This window comes from Dendrobium catenatum, unplaced genomic scaffold (genome assembly GCF_001605985.2).
Source record: "Dendrobium catenatum unplaced genomic scaffold, ASM160598v2 original_scaffold_178703, whole genome shotgun sequence".
NCBI lineage: Eukaryota > Viridiplantae > Streptophyta > Magnoliopsida > Asparagales > Orchidaceae > Dendrobium > Dendrobium catenatum.
In genome coordinates, this window is record NW_021497123.1 from 153267 (window position 1) to 174216 (window position 20950).

Genomic DNA, 20950 nt, shown 5'->3' on the forward strand with positions numbered 1-20950 from the left:
TTATACTTTCTTTGCAAAGTGGTTTTTTAATTTAAAAATAAGAAAACTACTTTTAAGTGCAATAATTAAAAAAATATCATTTTGACTCTTGCTCTTGAAGTTATTTTTTTTTAAATAAAATATATTTGCTGATTATCAAAATGTTTTTTCAAGACTTCTGTTGTAATTGTTGTTAGCGGTTAAAACTTTTTGAAATAAATAATTCAGCAACACCCCCTCCTATTTTTGTTAATAATAACTTACAACCCTTAAGTTTTTCATGTTTTTTTGTGTTTATACCCCTTATCACACAACCCTTGACTTAGCGCTTTTTTTTTTACATGGTTATTTTAAACTTTACCAATATACCTAAAATATTGGAGCTCTTTTTGTGTCTAAAACTCTTATATCCTTTGTGTTTCCTAAATATTTTGAGTTTGATAGTTGATGTCCTCAACTATCTCCCTTATATTAATATTTTTGCATATGCATAAGTTGGGTTAGCATAGATTGGCTAAGTAAGTCTACCCTTAGCTTTAAGATTGGCCAATGGCTCTTACAAAAAATATTTCATTAGTAGCAATGTTTCCTTAAAAATGTTCTTTGTATGCTCATTTGCGCAGGTATAGAATTGAGCTTGCTAGCACTAAGATCCCTTAATTATTTTACAATTTTAACATTGCCAATCAAAATGCATTCATATCATGTCCCTTAGAATCGAGCACCTAGCTTGGCAATAATAATTTAATTGATACGGCAAGATGGATATTTAGCATGCAAGAGAATTCCATATACATCCAATTAAGTTTAACTAAATTGGTCTAAATATCACACGAAAAAAAGAAACACAGCAACTCCATGAAAATAGATAATGCACGCGTACAAAAAGATATAGCATTGTCAGATTCAAGTAACATTATATTGTTCCGAAGCTGCTCGCAAGCCCTGCTGTAAATTGGCAAGATAATAAATTACCGAATCTAATCTTAAAGGGTTCCACAAATTAAACAGGCAGCTAAATCCAGCCTCACTTCATAGATGGCAACAAACGCCAAGAAAAATAGGAAATAATAAGATAATGCAATTTTTTTTTCTACCTAAAGATTTTGTTACAAAGCCAGATTAAGCAGTGTTCTTAGTTTCTGCATATAGGTGGCAACAATAATAACCAAAGGTGTAAACATCTTCTGTTTCCACCAAGACGGCAAGTTACAATAGATAACCAAATCCACTTAACCACGCATTAAGTCAATATCAACGTGAGCATTTCTGGCGCTTGCCCATCCTCCCATTATTGAGGCAGGGTGACTCTGACTTGGCAGATTACTTGATGGTGTGCTCTGCTTATCTCCCTCGACTTGCTCGGCAGCCTCTGCAGCTTCTTTATTCAGTTTAGTTTTGCTCTTTGACTTGCCCCCACCATACATAAAGCTACCTACTATAACCTGCACAAAATTATGCATCGAAATACAGAAAATATTATTACGTGCGGATCCGGCTTCGTCCGGAGACCAATAAAAATGTGCAACATCGCCCCAAAAAATGTACCGAGCGTGGAACCGGACGGTTCTCCCGTCCGGTATCCACATAGAAAAATCGCTCCGAAAAACATGGGAAATAAGTCTAAGCGTATTTGACCGAGAATCTCAGAAGTCAGGGTTTTGGTAACTTTAATCCTTGACATGATGCCTACTTCAAAATAAATTCTAATTTGCATTGAAAATGGGCAGTTAGATTGAAGACATTGCTAAGTAATGTGAGAAGTAAAATAGAGGTAGATAAAGATTATAACCTGGACAGGGCTTGCAGCTATAAGCAGGCCACCAACACCACCCCCGATGACTCTTCCATCAGGACTTGAAAGAGAGACACTTAAGCCACCACTACGGCCCCGAGATCCACCTTCATCAGTCATCAAGTATGAACCAGACAAACAAAGAATCTCAAATCGGCCCTGGATTTTAATAACATGTTATTGCAGTTGCACGGCTCGATGTTCTGATTACATTAAATATTACTACTAATGTGAAGCACATATTTTTATCTCTCTGGAGATTAAAAAAAATCATGATCAATCTCGTAAAAAAGAGAGAAAAAGCATCCATGAAATTAACATTGACAAGTCAAATATATAAGTGAGCTGAAACGAACAACAGCTTCACAAGGTAATGTTCAAGCAGATCAAATTACTTAACATTAGCTTCAAAAGCATCATTTAGTAGTAAGAAAATACAACACTTAAGCCTAATAAAATACACTAATTTTACAGGATCATAATTTTGGCAAAAAAAAAAAATCATATTTTTATACAAGCTAGTAAAGTTCTTTGAAAATATGTCAGCACATAATCACAAAAAAATAGATAATTCCAAAATATTTAAAAAAAAAAAAAACAGCACTGGTGCCCTACGTTTAATTGGGGCTTATTCAGCTATGAGGATATACATCTTCAGGGAACAACAATCTTCTCAAAACATTTCTTCGCTCATTCCCACATAAGAAATTCAAGTTTTTTTTTTAAGCTTCACACTCAACCAATGATAGACAAATCCTACTCGCAAGAAAAATACCGATTTTCCTCAGCACAACCATAACAAAAAATAATTACCTAGAGGGTTGTGCATACAGCAATAACTCAAAAAAGTTGTGTATTGTACAAACGAAGGCAAAGCAAATGACCTCTCTTTCATGTCTAAGCATTCAAGACTGGTCATAAGCATTATGATGATCAATGGATTGACATAAAAAAACAACAACAAGCTTTTATCCCACGACGTGGGGTCGGCTAGATGAATCCTTCCTCTCCATTGTCCTATTAAGAGTCAAATTCTCATTTAAATGTAACAAAGAAAGATAATTTCTAATATTTTCTAGCTAAATCTTGTTAGGTAAACCTCTACCTTTTTTAACATAAACCAAATCTAATACATCTATTCTCCAAATCGAGAAAAAATATTATGTGCGGAGACATGATGGAGAGAACTGTCCGAATTTGCTACGCTTTTACAAATATTCAACAAAAGGGTAAAAAATATGCAAAATGATTAATGCACTTTTGATGCCCTTTTACTACGTATTTACAAAAACGCATCAAAAGGGCAGCAAATTTTCAATTAGTAGGATATTTGTTGTGCTTTAGCTGCCGTTTTGCTGCGCTTTTGCAAATACTCAACAAATATGCAATTATGAATGCATATTTGTTGCCCTTTTGCTGAGTTCTGCAAAATCGCAGAAAAAGGGCAGCTAAAGCGTAGCTAATCCGGACAATTCTTGCAATCTGGTCTCCGCACAGAATAATTTCTCCCAAATCAAATCATTGAAAGGACACTGTTTTATGCGACCATACCATCTAAGGCGACTCTCTATAATCTTATCTTCCACTGGAGCTACTCCAACCTTTTCAAGTATCCTATCTCTAAGAGTAAAGCCACACATCCACCTGAGCATCCTCATCTCTGCAACACTTAACTTAATATTATACTTCTTTTTTAATGGCAAACATTCTGCACAATAAAGCATTGCAGTTCTCACCACCATCTTATAGAATTTTCCCTTAAGTTTGAGAGGGACTTTTCTATCACACAAAAAAAACCAGATGTATCCCTTCATTTTAACCATCCAACTTGAATTCTACTAATAATATCCCCATCCATTTCACCATCACTCTAAAAAATAGATCCAAGATACCTAAAATGTGTACTCTTATTAATGACTAGATCGCCCAAAGTCACAATCCCCCCACTAGATCTATTACTACTAAAAAATTACAATCCATATATTCTATTTTAGATCTACTCAAATGAAAAGCTTTAGACTAAGGTTGACCTCCATAATTCAAGTTTACCTTCAACTCTCTCTCTAGTCTTATCAATAAGAAGAATATCATCAGCTTTAAAAAAATAATAAAAAGAAAAATAAAAAAATATCATCAACAAAAAGCATACACCAGGGTACAACCTCTTGCAAATGCCTAGTGAGAACATCCATGAGTAAAGCAAAAAGATATGGGCTTAAGGCTGATTCTTGATGTCATCTAATTGAAATAGGAAAATACTTAATCAAACCACCTTATGTTTGAACACAAGTAAACAACTCCTACAGACATATCTTTAATGACTTGAATATAAATATTATTAACCCCTTTCTTTTAGAAAACTCTCCATAATATTTCGCTTCGAACTTTATCATATTCTTTTCCTAAATAAATAAACATTATATGTAGATCTTCCTTATACTTTCTATAATTCTTCATCAAACCTCCCAACAGATGTGTAGCTTCCATAGTACAGCTACAGCATTCATCCAAATTAATTTTGAGAAATATTTGTATCACGTCGTAACCTATGCTCCATAGCTCTCTCACATAGTTTTAAAGTATGACACATTAACTTAATTTCTTTATAATTCACACAATCTTGTGCATGACCTTTATTCTTAAAAAACAGGAATCAATACACTCATTATCTATTCATCAAGCATCTTTTTAGTCTTCAAAATAACATTATAAAGTTTATTAAGCCAAGAAATTCCTTCATCCCCTAAGTATTTCCACACCTCTATTGGAATATCATCAAGTCCAACAATTTTTCACATCTCATTTTCATTAAAGCCTCTCTAATTTTGATTTTACTAATATACCGATAAAAATAGAACTCTTCATTTCTATTTAAGTTGCTAAGGTCAATAAAGTCAATTGTATTTTCGCAATCTTCATTGAAAAGTTTAGAAAATATCTCATCCACCTTTGTTGAATATCCTGTTCTAATAAAAGAACATTTTTATTTTCATCCTTAATGTATTTCACTTAAACTAAATCTTAATTACTCATATCTCTTTATTTGACTATAATACTTAATCTATTATATAAATCAGTAAGGTAAAATCTTTGCATCACATATTATTTTCTTAGACTCCTTATGGGCCTCTTTATGTCTTTTCCAATTATCAAAGTTTTTACATCTACACTAACTTTATAACAAAGTTACTTATTTTTTATCTTTTTTTACACATTTTGATTCTACCGCCAACTAGTTTTACTAATAGGAGGTTTCCTTTAAAAGAATAAATAAATAAATAAAATAATTTCATCTAGGTTGAACGGAATATCAAGCCAAAAGATGAAAGAATCATATAACTTTTAACATAAAATCATCTGCAGAAAAAGATAAAAGTAAAATTGTGGTAACTTTTTGGGACGGGTACAGCCAACCAAACATAACAAAGAAATACTAGGTGAACTGCCTAAACCATATTGATATAAAAAATAACTAGATCTGCCGAATCAAGTTAGCAACAAACTATTACAGTTGAGGTCCTATTTGATCCAGATGCATGATCTTTTAGGAAAAATGCAAACAAAATCCCTTACTGATTTATCTCATTAAACATTATGTTATCAAAGTTTTTAACCCCATGAAATAAGCCGGTGATTTCATCTGTCAACAAGTCCGGTGAAAAGGAGAGAATTGTAAAAGACATTCACAGTTGCCTTCATAGCACAAGCACATTTGTATCTATATACAACCAAGAGTAGAAAATAACAAAGGAAAATATCAATAAAGAAAAAGGTTCTCAATAATGAAAAAACATAACAATAACAATATTAACAAACAAAGGATTCCTATTACTAACAATTAACATTTGATTATTTAGATACGATAACACTTTCTAAATACTAAAAGTGATGCAAAAAATATCAATTTGAGTGAAATTTATAGCGAATAAAAATAAATGATTAAAGGTTACGAGTGTGCAAGAGAAGCACGACCAACATGTAAAAGACGAAGTAATGTGAATCAGAAGCTAGGAGTCAACAATAAGATTGGTGTTAGAGAAGGCGTGGATAAAATCCTCAAACAAATGAATGAATATATCAATGGATAAGTGAGCTTTGGCAAAAAAAATATTATTAGAGAATGTAAACATAATTTATATAAGGGAACAGGAAACCAACATAATGTTGACAAAACATAGTCAAAAGATAAGTGCAAGAGTGGGCTAATGGAGATTTAAGGTTTGAGTGCAACATCAGCAAGAGGGTGTTTAAAGACGAGAAGATTTTAAGCCATGGCTTTGCCAAATTATAAGGGCGAGACTAGAAAAGAATTACATATTTTCTCATCTTCATAATACAATGCATACATATATCTACATACATGCAAGAGAAGAGAACAATAAAAAAAACAATTCTCAATAACAAAGAATTATAATAATTATAAATAGTTACTAGAAATAATCAGTACATGTGATAATCTAAATACAAGAATAAGGTCAAAATTAGTAATTTGTTTCCTTCTTGTTGTAGCCATGCAACACTAAGATATTTTCCAAATGAAATCCACTTGAAATTTCCTACTCAATCGCCTCTCCATGGTATTAAAACTCCCATGAAACTCCACCATCCCATCAAGTCCAATACCCGTGCAAGTTCTAAATCTATCACTCTCATCACATCTCTCCTTGGGCACCTCAGTTCTCGCCTTCACATCATGGCGCACTACATGAAAATTTCAAATTTTATGTATTTGACATAGAACAACAAATGCTCTAGTCCAACCATGTGCACATCCTAAATACAATGATGTCTAGCCAAGCGAGCTAGAAGGTTGTAGAAGAGATTGAGATCACTTGAGGTAGAGTGCCACCACTTCTATCTAAAAATCTTCGAGGATTTGTAGAAATTTGCAACGTGTTGATGATAAGGATTAACAAGGTGAAATGGTAGGTGTTGATGATAAGGATTAACAAGGTGAAATGGTAGGTTGATGGAGTCGGTGAGCATATATAAATGTTCAAGAGCACTATTAGGATATGAAATATGAACACTTATACATGACATGCCCTCAACACAATAAATCCATAGAGACAACATAATAAAAAATAGTATGACGCAATATGTGATGGATAAAGTATATATAAATTATTAAAATAAAATGCCTAATAAAAAATCTATCATTAAAATCTTCTATAAAAAAAATAATAAACTATGACATATAATATAAAATGTATAACATAAGAATCTTATGGATCAACCAAGAAAAATAAATGCTGGTTTACTTGCAATTGAATTTCAATTTAATATCAAGTGCAGATAATCCCTAAAGCACACCAACATTAATTTAATCGTTAGACAAGGCTTTGGTAATGCACTGTCTATAAAATACCAAAAACATAAAAAATAATAATAATTTTGTATTAAAATAACCAGACAAAAAGGAGCATATTAATATTAATCATTAGACATAGATTTAATATTGTATTGTCTATATAAAATACTAAAATACCTAAAAAAAGATAAATTTTCAAAATAATCACACAAAATATTGTAATTTATCACAAATTAGACCCAATAAACTCATACTATAACACCTATTGATAGCCCAACCTAATTAAAAAAATTATTGAACAGAGAACGACTCAAGCATTCAGGAAAATTCACTCGTGAGCTCCTCAAAAACTGACATCTTCAACTTTCCCACCATAGGATCGTCACCGCCCCAATAATTTCTTCCTCCAGTGTAGCAGGTGTTGTAATTCATCTATGTTTTCCTCTCTCTCAAATCAACTCTCCTATTTTCACTATCTCAATTTCTTCGTCTGCCATACCTTCACCCATTTCCCTCCTATGAATCCTCTTCTTCCCACAAAATTTCCACATCCCAATCCTCCATCACCATCCATATATTAGGGTTTTCCCCACTTCCATGTCCGCTCAATTGTGCCTTGCCTCCAATGATGCTGCGGACATCCTATTCATTATCCCTTCCAAATTGTTCAAATTCACCCCCTTAATTCAAATTTCAAATTTTAAACTTTCCCATCAAGCCTCTCCTCCAAGACATCAACCTTCTTAGCCGCCATAAGTCCCAAAAAAGGTGCTTTGAGTCTGATACCAATTTGATGGGAATCTGATCTCCACACAGCTAATAATAATAATAATAATAATAAAGAGAAAATGCAACATAAATCAATGATAAAGAATGAGATTATGGGCAAATTTTATCGATATCAGCACAATAAGCTAAGATACAAGTTGATCTACTATTTGAGAGATAGACCGACTCTCCACAAACCCTAGGCACCGCTAGGAACAACTCCAAAGAAATTACTCCAAAACATAAAATCACATAATAAAAATAAAACAACTTAATTAATCCTAAATAAATCTTTCTAATTCTCTCCTAAATCTTAATTCAAATCAATTCTCTTTTCCTAAATAAACCTTAATTCTCTCCCAAATCTAAATTCAAATTTGCCCTCTTTGCATAAATAAACCTTCATAATTCTCTCCCAATTATGAATTTCCAAGGGTAAGTAATTAAATCTAAGATTAATCCCCTTTGAGCCCCACTGTCTCCTTGCCTACCATCCACACAAGTGGGGCCTACAGGGCTCTTCCGCACACCAACTAGACCACCTCACCTTCCTTGGGTATGGTTGATTGGCTGGACCGGCTCAGCCGGTCCATCACATTCATGGTGGTTATGAGTTTGGAGCAACTAATAAAGGTAGTAGAACTATGTTCGATTTTTCTCTAGCTTATGATTTTGTAATTGCTAACACCTTATTTAAGAAAAAAGAGGAGCATCTCATCATTTTAAAAGTGGATATAATAAAACTCAAATTGATTATATTTTTATAAGAAAAATAGATCATTTAGATTGCAAATATTATAAAGTTATCTCGAGTGAAAGTTTATGTACCCATGATCGCTTATTAGTTTTGGACTTTAAGATGCAGGGACAAAATATGAAAAATAAAGAAAAATATTATCCTACGATTAGATGAGAGTACTTAAATAATACAAACAAAAATATTTTTGAGAATAAAATTCAAGATCTTAAAATTATATCTGCATATGAGGAAGCTAATTTTATGTGGGAAAAATTAGCTAATGATATTAAGAATGTTGCAAAATATATGCTTAGATAATCAAAAGGAAAAGCTCATAATAGCAAAAATAATTGGTGATGAAATAAAAATGTAAAAGAAAAAATAAAAAATAAGAAACTTTATTATAAAAATTGATTTAAATGAAAAAAACTCAAAAAATGGAAAATATATAAATGGCTAATAAGGAGTCTACAAAAGCGATATATGATTCAAAGAATTTAGCTTTATAGATTTATATAATAGATTAGATATTAAGGATGATGAAAGATATATGTATAAGTTAGACAAGTAAAGAGATAAGAGAAGGATTTAGTTCAATGAAGTACATTTAGGATGAAGAACAAAAAGTGTTTTTATTACAAGAGGATATTCAATAAAAGTGATTAGATATTTTGATAAGTTCTTCAATGAAGATTGTGAGAATACAATTAAATTTAATGACCTTAAAACCCTAAATGAAAATAGAAATTTTAATTTTTATAGGTGCAATAGTGAATCCATAGTTAGAGAAACTTTAAAGAAAGGCTTAGGAGATGAATTTTTTGGCTAACAAAACTTTTCAATAATATTTGAAGACTAAAAAGATGCCATATGAGTGAAAAAGGAGTGTGTTGATTCCTATTTTTAAGAATAAAGGTGATGCACAATAGTATGCGAATTATAGCGGAATTAAGTCAATGTGTCATACTTTAAAACTGAGAGAGATATTGAGCATAGGTAATTACATGAAACTAATGTTTCTCAAAATCAATTTGGATTCATGCCTGGTAGATCTACTATGAAAGCATGATGGAGAAGTATAAAGATAATAAGAATGATCTACATATGAAATTTATTCATTTAGAGATACCTATAATGCTTTATGGTGCAGAATGTTAGCCATTAAAAGAGAAGCATATGATTAAGTTAAGTGTTACAGAGATGAGGATGCCCAAGTGAATGAGTGGCTTTACTCTTAGCGATAGAATGTGAAACAAGAATACACGTGAAAAGGTTGGAGTAGCTCCAATGGCAGATAAGATTAGAGAGAGTCATCTTAGATGATTTGGTCACAAAATGTTTGCATTTCGATGACCAAATTAGGATAGTAGGTGTATTAGATTTGGCATATGTTAAGAGAGGTAAAGGTAGACCTTAAAAAAACTCGGTTAGAAAACAATATAAATGATCTTTTTTATTAGATTTAAATGAGAATTTGACTCTTAACAGAACACAATGGAAAAAATGATTCATGCACCTGACCCCATGTAGTAGGATAAAGGCTTGATGTTGTTGTTGTTGTATTGAACAAGGAACAACTCATGCATGTTCTTTTTGTGTTAATGTATGTCTTTGTTATGTCAAGGAGTATTGTGTCGATTTTTTACATGTTAGAGGCCATATGTCTATCCTTAATAGTTATTTCTCTAGAGAGGTAACAAAGAATCACAAGCTCTCTAGAAAGGAACAATGGGCAATAAGAAGTTTTAGCTTTGCATGTGCAAAAAATTGAAAACCCCATCTCCTTGACACTTTGAAAATTAAGAATGAGTATATTTTACTCATTACAAAATGCAAGTTCAATTCATATAACTAGCATGGTAACACAATTTATGTGCACTTAAAGTTGCTAAAGTTATTCCAATCAAGTAATTGCAACCATGCAATTTGACAACAAAAAAAGGGTAGATAACTACTGTAAATTATGATAATAAACCTAGAACTCCAATCTACATATAAGTGACCTACACATTCAAAAAGCAAATTTGTTTAAACATAATAAACATGTAGATATGCACAAATTACATTAGCGGAAACCACAAGTGTTGTTACTTATTCTTCATAAAGCCTCCCATTTCTCATTTTTCCCCTAAACAAAAGAGATCTCAATTCCACCCATCACTTTCCAAACTTTCTCATCATTCAGTTTGCTAAAGTCCTATGCCCAACTCCATTTTGTCACCGTCACAGCTTTTGCTATTTGTTGAAGGCTAATGTAGTCAAAAGTTGATATGGAATAAAAGAATAATCAACATGGCCTTAAAATAATCATTTGATACAACTTCGATACCAAGATATTTGCATTAAACTTTCTAAAAAAATCATTATATATATATATATATATAAAGAAATAACAGAGGATTGGTAACTAGTAAAGAAAATTTCTTGAAGAGATGAATTTGTAATTGACCTATATATATTGCCAATTATAAGCTTTTGCAATCAAAACATTACAAGATTTACTGCGTTTAGAAAGACCCGCACATACACAAATTTAGCAGGCAAAAGAGTAGAAATATTGCAATACTCGAACAAAAATTGTGATTCATACACTACCATATTTTTTCAAGTATACATTAGACAACTAAAGTAAATTAAATGAGCGGGTTAACCAAGTCCCAAAACAACTAAAAGTGTAAATCTCCAATTCCAAAGGCCCACTTAACCATAATTTGTAAACTCCAACTAGTGCAATTATATTTTGTATGTTTTAATAGCTTCCACATTTTCGTTCCACAATTATTTCACATGCTGGACTGTAAGAAACTATATGCCATCATTAAATAAAAATGTAAATAGTTTAAAAACATATATCACGAAGTAATTTGTTCATGCACGGACTGAACAAATGTGAATCATGGTTTTCCTTAATCTAAAATGATACTGAGAAGAACAATTAGGCGGAGAAAATTTAAAAAACCCGGTCATGACTTTGATGTTGAAAATTCGTGCATAAATAATTTATTGTGTGAATGATCAAAACTATCCATTGATTTATATGTTCAGTTTAGTTTCTCAACTTACCAACAACAACCATATTAATAACATCAAGTATTTATCACACTATGTGTGGTTGGCAACATGAATCTTTTTTCTCCATTGTGTCTAGTTCAGAGTCAATTTCTCATTTAAATATAATAATAAAAAAGTCATTTCTAATATTTTCTAACCAAGTCTTTTTAGGTCTACCACTTCCTTTCTTAACAAGGGTCAAATCTAAACAAATTTGATCTTACTAATAACTTTGTAATTTTCTTGGATAAAAGCTAGAGGAAGGTTTTTTATGAGAGCATTTTGGATTTTTTTAGGGTCAACATTATTACTTAATAATAGCTCAAACTAATGAGATTGAGCCTAAATGTCCATATTGCCCTCAAGAAAAATTTCCAACATAAATGGAATAATTGACAAGAAGGCCAAATTGGTTAAGATTTTAAGAGTTGAGGTACTTAAAAAAAATAAGTCTAGCAATATTTTGATTTATTACTCATAACTTATAGAGACGGATTGAGAAATAAAAGATAAAGAGAAAATGCAATTGTCTGTGTCAAATAGAGCTGCACCATGACTAAATCACAATAAATGGTACTGTAGATTTCAGATGAAGCCAAGAAACCTAACATTAAAAGCCTCCTAACAACAACAAAAAACTAATCAAATGAATTAAATAGTGTCGGAGTCCAAAAACACAATTTTAAATTTAATTATCAATAATTTTTTCAATCTAAAAATCCAAAGATGGATCAAGCCGAAGAAACTTTAGAATAATAGAACAAATTTTATTACATTATGATGTTATTTCCGTCAAGCATAAAGACCCCACACAAACATACACACCAAACATAAAGCACTTGGACAGATTGTTAAGAAGAAGACAACATACTGAACCAATAACATAGGGGTAAATCAGTTCAAAAGAGAGAGAAGCTTAAAACTTGCAATCATTATCAAAATGTTACTACAACAAATAAGCCTAATAGCAGAGTAAGACTTGAAGAAGGTCCTTGAAAGGGATGATAAAATTTCTTTATAAAAATCAAGATTTAGAGCATTCTATAGATTAAAAAACAGTATGATCAACAGAAAATGAGAAATAATTGTCAGCTTAGAATGCTATCAAAGTTATTATGCATAATGTAAAATGATTAAAAAAAAAAAAAGACAAACTACATATTCCAAAATCTCATTTGTAAGTAACAAGCAAGCTTTGAGCAGGACAAAAGATGTAAGGAAGAAATGAAATAAAATAAAAAAGACAAGATTTTGTGCATAAAGTTATAGAATTCTGAGCAATTTTGCTCATGATAAATCAGCAACTAAAGAAACAAGAATATCAGAATTGGTCCAAGTCTGATACTATTTAAATGGTTTTGAAATTTAAACTTAAAAAAAGGTTTCACAAACTGAGAAAAAAAGCAGGAAAGAACAGAAAATATTGGCAAGAAAACATACAAGGTTGAAATACACAAGCGTAGTTGATCTCACAAGAGATTCAAAGACAATAGAGAATTGGCCTGTGAGTCAAAGTTGCCATGCAATAACCAAACAGATGCTCATATGCATTCTCTGGCAGAAAAATGAAAATAACGTAGTACCATGTCCTAGTGCATTATTCTTTTCAAAGCTACCAACACCTCAAGAGACATGAAGTGAACACATAATGCTGCAGGTCATGCTAACACACAAGTTCACGACATTACCATCCATTTAAAAATCAATTACATACATGATATTGCAGGACTAATTCGATGAAATTTGGACAATGGAATTCAAAATAAGAAAAAGGACAAGGAATTTGTTTCTTTCCAAAAAATTAAAGATATGCAATTTCTATAAACAGAGGGAAACTGAATCTTTTTTCTTGGTTAAGAATAGAAGAATACCCTATCAGCATATTAAAACATTTTCACTACTAGTTGTGCAAAATCTTCAGCTTCAACCACAAACCAACGAGGACTAAGGGAGAAGCATATTAAAAAATGGGTCACATTAGGCGTGAAAAAGTTGGAGTAGCTACAGTTAAATATAAGATTAGAGAGAGTCGCCTTAGATGATTTGGTCATATAAAATGGCGGCCTTCCGATGACCTGCAATAGATGTATTAGATTTGACTTGTGTTAAGAAAGGTAGAGGTAGACCTAAAAAAATTTAGTTATAAAAATATTAAAAATGTCCTTTTTTTATTAGATTTAAATGAAAATTTGACTCTTAACAGGACACAATGGAAAAAAAGGACTCATGTAACTGACTCCACATAGAGTGATGTTGTTATTATTGTAGGCGATATTAAGACACTTAATTTTGGAAAAACAAAAAGGTGCAAAATCATCGTCTCAAAAAACTCATACTAAAATCATAGAGGACCCTGCAGTCTGTATAAATCATCATCATAATTGTTAGTACTATCACAACCATATGGGAAATAGGACTGTGCATACGACTACTTAAATGGATTGACATAGTTTGACAAGAATTGAACAAACGAGCATATTCCTTCTCATCTGTTCAATATTTTAATAAATAAATATAGGGAAAACTTATTTAGAGAAAGATGAGCAAAGTGCATTAAAAGAACTTCCTACAATGACGTTTGGCAACAACAGATTCATTGACATGAGTAAAACCAGATGCGCAAAAAAAAAAAAAACCAACATTCTATGAGTATAAAATGTATTATCTAGGGATAAGAGATAAAGGTGAATATCAGGTTAATGATCATAAAATATCAATCATCTGCTTATTCAAAGCTCACATAGCATACCCCCCATCAGCCAGTTCAAAAATAATAATAATACTTTATACGAAGGCCTTTAGACATTGGCTTCTATTCACAACCTTTGTCATTCTGCAAGTAGACAATTTGCAATCAGAAAACACTGGCAGAACACCAGAAGCTGAATTAATGCATTATATAATCCAACCAGACCGACTCAAACAGGGCAAGGAAAAAGAAAAGATAACTGGACACACCTCATAAGTCACAGTGCCACCAGAACTTGCAGGTTGTCGAAGTGTGACTGTAGAAACAGCGCCATTTGCCGAGAGGATACAGACTGCTCTTGGCCCCTGCTGTGAAAATGACATTACCTTTGATGCAATATCCTGCAAAAAGGAAATAATAATATTATGTGCAGATTCATTTAATTAATGAAAGCTGCACTACAGAAGCATAATGTTTCATAATTCAAAAAACATACTAACTAAGATACAAGTTCAATCAAGCTTTACAAAAAGATGCCATGATAATCATGCATGCACGTACAATTGAAACAGATAGGTCACTAAAATAAGCATCTTTCAGTTCTCAATAAACAAGTGTACACTACAAAAGCTAAAGAGTACTTAAAAGTAATCAAAAATTCTAGTTTCTTCACTTTGTCATGTCAATACTCAGCATTTGATTAAGGCATGAAATCTGAGATTTTCTACTCAAGCATGTCTCAGTCATACTTAAGAATAGATTCAGTCAGGATGGTGCAACTTAGTTCACTGCAACCAACAGCTCTCCCCGAACAATCAACCCAAAGACGAAAAGTTACAGCCAATACTCAGACCATAAAACTTTGTTAATTACCGTAAATGGCAACTTCTCAAATTAAATGAATGCTGTGATAGTTTTTTATATTCTATTATTATGCCATTTTTAGGATTAAAGTAATTATGCATAAAAAATACATAGTATATTTGAATACTTCTATGATGGGTGCACAAGCTGCTAGGAAATTGGAAAACATGATAAATAGATATATTCAATTCAAGAATTAGGGTATCCCTTAAAAATATTTAAAATTACAAATAGCATACCGTGATTTTAGGGTGCTATTGATAGTAATATAACCTAAACTAACACATGGGTTGGCTCGATGATGCAAAAGTTCTAATTAGAATATAATGCACTATCATAACAACAATAACATCAAGCCTTTATCCCACTATATGGAGTTGATTACATGAATTATTTTTCTCCAATGTGTCATATTAAGAGCAAAATTCTAATCTAAATCTAATAACCAAAGTTCATTTATAATACTTCCCAATCAAATTAGATTTATCTCTACATTTATTAATATATATCAGATTTTATACATCTACTCTCCAAATCGAATCATTGGAAGGCTGACATTTTATGCAACCAAACCATCTAAGGCGACTCTCTCTAATCTTATCTGTCACTAAAGCTACTCCAATGTTTTCACGTATATACTCAGTTCGCATTCTATCTCCAAATGTGAAGCCAGACATCCACATGAGCATCGTCATCTCTGCAATACTTAACTTAATTTTATGCATGTCTTTTAATTCCCAACATTTTGAGTCGTATGCATCGCAGGTCTCACCACAATCTTATAAAGTTTTAACTTAAATTTGAGGGGTACTTTTCTATCACACAACAAGCCTGATACATTCCTGCACTTCAACCATCCAACTTGAATTATACTAATAATATCCCCATCTAATTTACCATTGCTTCGAACAAAAAACCTGAGATATCTAAAACGTACAATCTTTCTCGATAAGTTTTACACTATTTGTCAACTACCAAACCCAACCCTTTACTATCAGAATGTAAATTAAAATTCACAATTTGAAAGTAAAGCACTAAGTTTTGATGTTGTAATATGCCAAAACTTACGTACAGCATGAGCTGGCCATTAACTTGCATAATAACATAACAGGTAAACTCTTGATATAATATCAAATAAGATAGAACACGCTGTGAAGCACAATCAAAAACTTTTTCATCGCAAGAGGACCTCCACAGTTCTGAATGGGAAATACTAAAGCAAAAGTGCCATTCTGACCTCTCCAACTGGAATCGTTATGATGTGAGGTGTGAAACCCATTCCAGCAGAACCAGCTACCCATTCGCCTGTCAAAAGCAAATAAATAGTCAGGGCATTTTTCTCAGATATAAACATGAAAAACAAATTAAAATTATAAACTAAAAATTCCTTCGACAGAATCCTAGGAAAGGGTAATCTTGATTACATTATAGAGATTATATAGCAACATATCAGATTGAAAAGCCAATAAAAATAAACAATTCAATGAAAAAAAATTAAATTCACCACCAAATTCATTGGAAAACGCAATTTCCAAGAAAAAAAGTATCTCGGCCTCTAAAATTGTAATAAAAAAAGGATGAATGACATGCTCAAGTCCTTAAATATCATTATCAAGATCACGGGTCAGATTTCCTTGCTGCAAATGATCTCGTACAGAACTGCCTTTATAAAACCAGTATTTCAATTAAAATTTCCAGTCATTGCTTCAATTCAATCTCATATCTGGTTAGATACTAGTCTTACAGCGAGCGCCCATGCAAAGCCAAACTAAAATCTGTCAAACAAGGAAAATGTAGTCAATTTTACTTTTAGGCCCAGACAAAGATATAAAAACCTTATAATAATGTCTTATTCATAAGAATTTAAAAATGATATCGAATATATAATCTAAAAGTGCCTGAAAAGGAAAGAGTCAGAAGAAAGGCACTTAAGGAAAAGTAGAACAATCTTTAACCTAAAATAAGACGAAATAACAATTAACAATAGGAAAGACATCAGCCATGTGCATTTTATGGAATTAAAAATAAGAAGAGGGGCAGTATAATATTATTTACATTGGGAACAGTTGACTTATACTTCAAATAAGAAGCCAGATGATCATCAAATATGAAAAAATAATAAAAGAAGATATTTACTAATGAGATTAATGAATGTAGAAAAGGACAGCCAAATCAACAAGTACAAATTACAACGCACCAAAGCAACAAAATAAAACAAATTCTCGTGAGTTCATAACGCAGTACCCTGCTTCCCACTTACCAAGAGAAGCCAGTTGCTGCTTCCTTCCGGTCCCGGGCGGCCGCCCTCTTCCTCGCTTTTGAGTCATCGTCCCCGTTCCCGATCCTGAAAGTCCGGCAGATGTGCCGGAAACTGATGTCGGAGATGAGAGGGGCGAGAGAGCCAAAGATACTGATCCGTCGGGTCCGTATTTCCGGGGTCTCCCCCTTTTCCTCTTCACGGGCTCTCCATGTCCAAACCCGACGCCACCGCTGCCACCGGGACCAATATTGACCGCATGAGGAGAAATAGTTGGAGGAGATGAGGCCTGGAAAGCCGATCCCTGTGCCCCACCACCACCGAAGCCTCCGGAACCTCCAATAGCCGATGTCTGAACGGCAAAGCTAGGGTTTGGGTTGGGCACCGAACGCGACATTAAGAGTGGAGCGTGTAAGCTCTGTTGCGAACCGGAGCCCGGAGCTCCCATACCTCGGTGCATAAAGTAGGAAGCTGGGCCGGACATCCCCATGCCCTCCCTCCCATCCATGCATGGATCGGAGTGACTCCTTTTTTCACGTTCTTACTCAAACAAGCTCCAGGAATGGACACAGCTGCGAAGCCTAGGTCACAACTTTTCAAGATGAAACACCGACTTCGATCGATTAAGAACCAAAATTGATGTAAATACAGTAAGAAACCCTCCTTTTCTAGAAGAAGGAAATGAGAAAACAGTAGTCGAGATGTTGGGATAAAAAGGCTCGCATTTCGCGTATCTTCTTTAAAAAAGAACCTACAAACTCATAATTCTCATCTTCCTGTCACCTATATAAACCATAGAAACGTGAATCGCTGATTTGATCGAGTTCATCTGCATGATTTCTGCACGTTGATGCCGCCCTTGTTTGAGGAGAATCCGCGAAACCCTAAACCAAAAGTGTCAAAAGTATATCTTTTCCATTCACCTTCAGGGAAAAAAGGGACCAGGTTACCTCGCGAAATCAGCAAACAGTAAAAATTAAAAAAAAATAATAAAAGAAGAAGAGATGAAATGGAACCCTAACAAAACTCTGAAAAACGAGAGAGCAAAGGAAGACAAAACCTCACGAGAAGTACAGCTAAAACTCTACTTCACTCGAAGCCTTAGCAGCAACGAAGAAATGGCGATGAGGTAAAGAAAACCCTAGATAGGCCTAAGGCTCTATGAAGAGCATAGACAAAGACCAAAGCTAAGAGAAATTATAGAGATAGATAGGCAATGGCAGAGAAGAATACCGCCAACCCCTCTCCCAACTCCGCTGTCACTCCTATCAGCTTTTCTTAATTTTGCTCTTCATTTTTTCGTTTCCCCTTTACAGGCTACAACAATAGTAAATCATGTGGGCAAAGGAATCATCCGACTGGACAACAAGAAATTTTAATTTAACGGAAAATATATAAAAAAATGAAATATCATTGAATTGACTTTTCAATGTTTCGTACAAAATAATTTGGCAGAATAATTAGAATAAAAAATAACTTGAATTTGTAAACAGAAAATCCTCGTCATTTAATGATGATTGATATTTAGATCTTTATTTTAAAATTAGATATTAAATTAAAAAAAAAAAATCAGAATTATTTGTCAGATTGCGAGAGTTCCATCTCTCCTTTTGGAGAGGGAAAATTATTAGGTAAGGACATCAAACGTAGAGATATGTTCAGATATTAATAAAATATTAACATGTATAATGTTTAAGTGTCCGTGGAATTTTAAGTCAAGCGCGTCAAATGCGCAGGTACAGCGCAGGTAAAGCGCACTCAAAAAGCACAGTCAAAGCGCACTTTAAGCGCAGTCAAAAATCACAGTACACGAGGTAAATTTTAAAAGAATATTCGGACCTATTTTTAGGTCCGGACACCAGACCTATTTTTAGGTCCGATGTTCGGACCTAATAATTTTTCCTCATTCTCTTCTGTGTGATCCGCATTCAAGCATAATAACTTTAAACTACTTTTGGCTCATCTTCCAAGAAAATAAGAGATTGAATTAAAATTTGAATATTATCGCGCGTGCGCTTATATATATATATATATAATTTAATTAAATATAATGAAAAAGAATCAACATAATTTAAGTATTTTACATTATATGCAAGACTTAAAGCTTATTATTCAAGACACACTTATTTGATTTTTTTTTATTATTATTTTAACAAACATCACTATAGGATCTCTAATGTATGTCGGGAACTATCCACATCTTGCAAGTATTTGATATTGCATGATTTGTTATTATAAAATTTTGATAAATCAGTAGGTGCATCTCTTGGGTAAAGGCACTAGAGTTATGTACTCCCAATATATTGAGCTTCCCCCCACTAAATATTGTGACATTGTGTGTTGTAGATTGCCTCTTATTTCCTCTCTTATTACTTAAAGTCAAAGTATTTGCAAAACAATAAATTATGAAAATTAATTAGAATGTAAAGGGGAAAATTATAACACATATGTGGCACAATCTTAAGACAAACCATTAGAGAAATTTTTGACTCGCCATCAATATTTTTTAAAATTTTCATTTGTATATATGTATGAATATATATGTATACGTGAATTCCTTTACAAGTATTCTGCAGGTAGCTATGAGGTCTTAATGAGGATACATGTCCTCAAGAATGATTTTTTTGGTGAATATTGTTGGAAGGTATAAAAGGATTCACTCAAAGGGATTAATGGGCTCAACTTCTTTGGGCCTACTATGGAGCTTGCCCTATACGAGATAAATTGAGGATCCAACATCAAACTGCCACTTGACGCTACCTCTCACTATCTCTCTATCTCTCCCTAAGAATGACAAACTTGTATTAGTTTCTTTATTATTTCTCTATATAACATTTCCTATAGCCCTTGGAATTGTATAAATATTGGATAATGAGAAATCGTTGGGGGAATTGTATCTTAAATTTAGGGGCTTTGACCTTGAATCTTGGATTGTTTAAGATCTTCTGCATAAGTCATCAATCATGCCAACCACTTGTCAGGGCTCACTCGCAAATTCACCAAGAGCCTACTTGCCGCCATGCATCGAGCTCACCCCCTTAGAGCTCGCTCATTGACTTCATACTTATCTAGTCTATCATGAGGTGACAAGTATTAGTTTAGCATGCAAATTTGTATGGCTATTATATGTAACTTGTATTATTTTCTTTATTATTTCTCTATATAACATTTCCTATAGCCCTTGGAATTGTATAAATATTGGATAATGAGAAATCGTTGGGGGAATTGTATCTTAAATTTAGGGGCTTTGACCTTGAATCTTGGACTCTGGATTATTCTCTAATCGTGAACATGGGCGGAGGGAGGGGGGCACATGTCCCCCCCACCCCCCAAGAAAAAAAATTTGGCTCCGTGTGACAAGAGCTTAAAGCTTTTTTTTTTTTTTTTTTTTGAGAAAAGGAAGAGATTTAGGTATAATTATTTAGTCACCATTTTTATTACATGTAATATATTCATAAAAAAAAATATTTACCAAATTTATTGATCAAATTTTTTTT

At 32.9% G+C, this 20950-nt stretch overlaps 1 protein-coding gene across 6 annotated transcripts; it reads right to left on the bottom strand.

Annotated features, from left to right (window-relative positions):
- Positions 1–925: 925 nt before the first annotated feature.
- Positions 926–18825, bottom strand: LOC110114889 (AT-hook motif nuclear-localized protein 9). 6 transcript variants are annotated; one of them, XM_020847920.2, is made up of 6 exons: positions 18687–18825; positions 17457–18376; positions 16434–16501; positions 14602–14733; positions 1772–1933; positions 926–1424 (listed from the first exon to the last, which is right to left on the bottom strand). In XM_020847920.2, exons 2-6 carry the CDS (start codon positions 17959–17961, stop codon positions 1212–1214), a joined length of 1080 nt encoding a protein of 359 aa, XP_020703579.1. In that variant the 5' UTR covers positions 17962–18376; positions 18687–18825; the 3' UTR covers positions 926–1211. The 6 variants fall into 6 exon arrangements, with proteins under 6 accessions (XP_020703579.1, XP_020703582.1, XP_028548177.1 ...); XM_020847923.2 differs by having other exon boundaries at positions 18694–18788; XM_028692344.1 differs by having other exon boundaries at positions 17457–18337; positions 18687–18779.
- Between the last annotated feature and the right edge of the window lie 2125 nt (positions 18826–20950).